General features: G+C 29.4%; 1 protein-coding gene across 1 annotated transcript; it reads right to left on the bottom strand.

Moving 5' to 3' along the window:
* Nucleotides 1–305: 305 nt before the first annotated feature.
* On the bottom strand, nucleotides 306–5,093 carry LOC139993990 (uncharacterized). The gene is made up of 14 exons (XM_072016220.1): nucleotides 4,792–5,093; nucleotides 4,315–4,539; nucleotides 3,987–4,239; nucleotides 3,767–3,905; nucleotides 3,523–3,692; nucleotides 3,082–3,453; nucleotides 2,848–3,001; nucleotides 2,708–2,771; nucleotides 2,382–2,628; nucleotides 2,196–2,291; nucleotides 2,080–2,120; nucleotides 1,942–2,014; nucleotides 1,547–1,858; nucleotides 306–1,476 (listed from the first exon to the last, which is right to left on the bottom strand). The coding sequence occupies exons 2-14, from the start codon at nucleotides 4,528–4,530 to the stop codon at nucleotides 914–916; spliced, it is 2,700 nt and encodes an 899-aa protein (XP_071872321.1). The 5' UTR covers nucleotides 4,531–4,539; nucleotides 4,792–5,093; the 3' UTR covers nucleotides 306–913.
* Between the last annotated feature and the right edge of the window lie 73 nt (nucleotides 5,094–5,166).

Raw genomic sequence — 5,166 nt, 5'->3', positions numbered from 1 at the left:
TCGATGGCAGAGATTTTAAGACTGATCCGAAAGCAATTAACTCTTACAAATAATAATAAAAGGACCAAGAAAAAGAGAGATTATAAATCTTTTTTATTAAATCAAATACAAATATTTATTATATTTCTTTTACGTTAAATATAAAATTGAGTATTTGAAGTGAAACAAAAGCACTTCTAGTAACATTTGTTCGTTATGTACGATTAGTTGGCAGCAACGCAGGAAGACGAAATTTAATTCAAATTTAATAACGATCGAATAACAATTAAAATTTTATTTCACGGAAATGGAAAGATAAATATTCATTTTTTATTGTATTGCTTTTTATTAGGGAAAAATATTGTTTTAACAAATGAAGTATAGAAGTATGAACGGCCAAATATATTAATGAACTAGAACGTCACCTGCATAAAATTTCAGAAACTGTTATTTGAGCGGCTTATGTACCGTAACAAGGCTATACCAAATGAAGAATATAATGAATGTTATTATACAGGTATTGCAACTACCAATATCGAAGATAAATAATTTATACTATCATTCTCTAATGATATAATCTATTACGAAAGCTACATCGAAATTAAACTTGTACTGTAATTTGTAATACTATATACGTACTATATTTCTTAATAGTTCGTAAAACTCTTTTTATAATATATCTTTATGTACCTAAACGCGTTAATGATATTGATCATATAGTTAACAATGACTTATTAAGATTATGCAGTAAGGTCTTATCCTCGCGTTTAATCCTACCTTAATTTAGAACTATCTAAAACTATAAGTTATATAGAAATAATAAGAACTTTTTTACATATATACCTCCACAAAATCTGATGAATCGTTTCATATGCAAGAACACTGGTTAACGAAAACCTCGTTGTATGATATATGTAGTAACTGCAAAATACTTTTAAGAAGGAACGTTTTGATTAGCATTTTGTACTACCCCGGTGCAAGTTGTTTCCGCTGGTACGGATAAGACTGGTGCGTACTGCATATAATGTGGTTGACCAGCAACAGCATACCAGTGTTCAGGTATATTTTGTGGAGGTATATTATATGGAGTTGGCGGAGGGCATAAGTACGGCGGGCATAGACCAGAATAAGCTTGTGCATAATCCATTCCAGGACATAGATGCGGCGAGAACGGTTGCACATTGTTATTGTCATGTATATCAGAATGTGATAAGCATGGGATTGGTATAAAACTTGGATTAAGAGAATAGTAAGGATTTGCGAATGCTTCCGCTTCATTGCCATAATACGGCAGTCCGGAATACATGCTTTGTTGCATGTAAGACGCTTGATAAGTATTCATTGCATTTGCAGGAGTGTGTAGCTGCTGATGTATTGATTGTGAAGGTTGAACATTCATACTATCTTCTTTTGCATCTCTGTCCAATTTGGAAAGTTTAGAGTTTGATCCGTTGTTTGAATACTGATTAGAAAAATGCGAAGCAGATCGATGTCGATCTATATAAAGAACAAGTATTTATTAAAATTGTGCATACGGATATAATTATTCAAATTGTCTATTACTTACTCTCTGAATTTTTCTTATATCGTGGACCTAATCCATTTCTATTTAAACGAGAAGATTCCTTATTTGCATATTCTAATTTACTATCGCGAGACGAATACGATGTTTCTTTCCCATCATTTCCTCTTTGAACTTCGGTCTTCTGAATCTGTGTATTTTTGATATCATTTACGTATCTATTTTCGTTTTCTTGGTACAGTGATTGGGTGCCAATTTCTTTCTGATCATTGTTAGGCTCTTTCTTTTGTTGCGTAAGTGTACAATCTTGGATCATATTCGTGATATTTGTAATTTCTTCTTCATTCGGAGATGCACCTTTTTAATTAATAAATGAATAAATATAAGGTTAATATAATAAATAAGATTAATATAATGTAAAAAATATAAAAATAACATACCTTGATACCACTGTCCAAAATCAGGCGACTGTACATTTGTTAAATAATTCCAATTAGCACCACCACGAAAATACTACAAAATAGTTTAAAATAAATAAATATATAACTACGAATTAGTTTGTAACAATTAATCCTTACCTCTAATCCTAAATTGTAAAAAAATCTCAATGTGAATGGATCTACAGGAATACAAAAAGGGTTATTTATGAAATTCATTATCAAGTTATGTATATAAAAGTAACTTGCACAATTACCTGATAGCGGCAAATCACTACCATTTACATCAATACTTTTTTGTACAGAACAATTAATAGAACGTAGCATATGATCTATTTGAGCATTAGAATCTCCTGAAATATTAAAAAAAAAAAAAACATAAACAATTCACGACATAGAAATGGCAATGATAATTTAAGTGAGTTTTGCCTTTAATTACATACCAGCATATGGTGCATAATATATATCTTTCTGCATCTTCTGTTTAGAATACGAGTTAAAACTGACATTATTATCATTATTCGTTGCACTATCAGATTTTGAATTTCTTATACAATTATTTTCAGAGTTTTTATGTGAGAATGAATCTTTTTCTTTATGTTCTTTATTATTTTCTTGCCTTCCAATATCTATTGTAGAAGACTGAGTGTTATCAAGAACCATTTTTGTAGAAAACATTTCAACAGAATTCTATAAAAGAAAATATTTTGCTATAATAATTTACATGCATTTAGATTTTACGATAATTAAACAATTTTTTATAGCTTACATCAATTGAGTAATTAGCACACTTATCCATTGAATAATTCTCATATTCTTGATGATCCACTTTTCTACAATAAAATAGGGACTTGTAATACAGAAGAAAAAGATAGATTTATTAAATAATTATCATGATAAGATACTTACAATGATCCTTCCTTCCATTGAAAATTATTCTCATTAATATCACTGACAATATTATCATTGTTTTCATTTTTATCAATATTATTTGATAAAATGTTCATATTAGAATCTTTAGTTTTGCGCGATGATGCACTGCATGCTTTTCTCCATTTTTGATCTATTACAATACAGAATAAATATTTACAAAAAATATAAAAATTCGTTTCTAATACGTTTAATTCGTTTCTAAGTACTAACTTGAATCTAAGAGTAGATTCTTTTTGCAAACTGGTAGCCAATTGGCCTGTTTATTTTTCTTTAGGGGTAATGGTTTAAGAGCTGAATATGGCACAACCCTTTTTTCTCCTAACTCTTCAATAAAGACTAATACAGGTCCCTGACTTTTACCCATTTCTTGAATATGTCCATAGTAAAATATGGGATCATTGCTTTTCTTTTGCAATATTTTTGTATCATTATCATTAACATCCTTTCCAAGAGAAGACACATAAATGCTATTATTATTGGTTTTGTCAAAATCTTCCTCATTAAAGTCCACTTGTACCAAACATTTGCCACCAATTTGGAGTTCATGACTATTGTGCCTAGTCCATCCTGCATTTTTCACTTCTAAAATATGATTTATTTTCTTCTTTTAATGAAGTTATGATACTTTTAGTACAAATCAATTTTTGTTACCTCTTCTAATTTCATGCCATATATCAAAGTCAGTATTACGATAGATATTGGGATCAAGAGCTTTAGCAATTCTATAAGGAAAAGGTGGTATATTTTTTATTACGGCCCGTGCATCATCAACCTCATCAGTTCCATTGTCAATTTTATTATATATCTCTGCAGCTAATTGGCTAAACATAAATAAATTGAACCTACAATAACATTTTGAACCATGTATTAATGACATAATTATTATTTGACTTACTCTCGGATCTCTAGATTGCCTTTAAGAAAAAACTTATCATGTCTAAATGTAGCTGTTCTATCATGTAACATTTTATGAACAGTACCCTCTATATTAGCCATTTGAAAAACATCTTTATATAACACTTGATAGACAATAGCTACAAATAATTTTTAAAATGTTTATAACTTATATTTATATTATAAATAAAGAAATATTAAAAATCTAATAGAACACATACATTGACAAAAAGCAGCGTTTGCAACAAAGTCCTTTGTATAAATACTTTCATACTGTTTTTGTGGTGTATGGCATAAATATATTATATCCTTAAAACCATTATTTGTAACATTATGATTCGCTTGCTTTTGACTACTAAATATAATGAATTCTCTTTTATAAAGTAACGACATGGCTTGGATTTCAGTCATGCCACCCCATTCCGTAAAACATATCATTTGTTCTAAATAATCTTCAAATGGAATTGATATACCCTACAAAAGAATATGTATTAACTAAAATGTTTATATAGATATTAATTAAGGATTAACCAAATATAGCATATCCACCTCCGAAAATAAATGTTTTGTTTTTCTCATGAACTCCACACATTCTTTTCTCACTCTTATATGATAGTGTTGTGTCAAGTAAACTTGTTCGCTAACTGCCCTGAACAAGCAAGTTGGATCTCTAGGTGCATGTTTCCTGAAATATCCTTCATTTTGTAACCATTCATCAATAGGTTCTTGCGTACGTTTCAATGGTTTTCTAGGAGATATTTCCATCTTATATCACTAAAAGAAATAATGAAACTATTTTTCTTTTTTGTTAAAAATACGAATTACGCGTATTTTCGTTAAACATAACAAAGTAATAGTCGTAAGTAGCCGTCTAAATATTGCGAAATTCTAAAGATTTTTTTTATCAACTCATGATAATAACTTCCATTATTGGGAAAGTACGAAAAGATGTTTTTGTCTATCGTTAATCATGAATACTTACTTTGGAAATAAGAGACAAAAAGTTAGTTGTAAACAGAATTGTACCTGTTTGAAGAGAAATAATTAATAGGTCGAGGAATTTCTTCGATTCGAGATTATCGAGCCACACAAAAATTTTTTAAATCGTACAACGTAACTGTTACTTTGCAATTATCGTCGTAGCATGGCTAACAAAGGACTAGCAACAGGTCCTCTTCATTAGCTTCCTATTAAGATAGATTTCTCTAAGACTATTGGACGAAAAGATCTTTTCAACCAATCATAATCCTTCATTTGGCACTTTTGGTTGTGTTTATATTATAAAAGGACCTTTAGTGAACTGATATACACATTTCCTTTGTTTGTATTTTCGCGCGATGGTTCGAAAGTCGTATTTTCCAAGATACATTATACAAATAATAATTCTTATACATTAATCTT

The sequence above is a fragment of the Bombus fervidus genome, chromosome 14, assembly GCF_041682495.2.
Source record: "Bombus fervidus isolate BK054 chromosome 14, iyBomFerv1, whole genome shotgun sequence".
In the NCBI taxonomy this organism is placed as follows: Eukaryota; Metazoa; Arthropoda; class Insecta; order Hymenoptera; family Apidae; genus Bombus; species Bombus fervidus.
The sequence above is the reverse complement of the archived record's forward strand: the minus strand, read 5'-3'. Positions and strand labels throughout refer to the sequence as shown.

Excerpts from the sequence above, each read along its gene's own strand:
- LOC139993990 (XM_072016220.1), bottom strand. The coding sequence starts at position 4,530 with ATGGAAATATCTCCTAGAAAACCATTGAAACGTACGCAAGAACCTATT. Across the intron at positions 3,906-3,986 it reads AAACGCTGCTTTTTGTCAAT|CTATTGTCTATCAAGTGTTA; the intron begins GTATGTGTTCTA and ends AATTATTTGTAG. Across the intron at positions 2,292-2,381 it reads ATATTATGCACCATATGCTG|GAGATTCTAATGCTCAAATA; the intron begins GTATGTAATTAA and ends TTAATATTTCAG.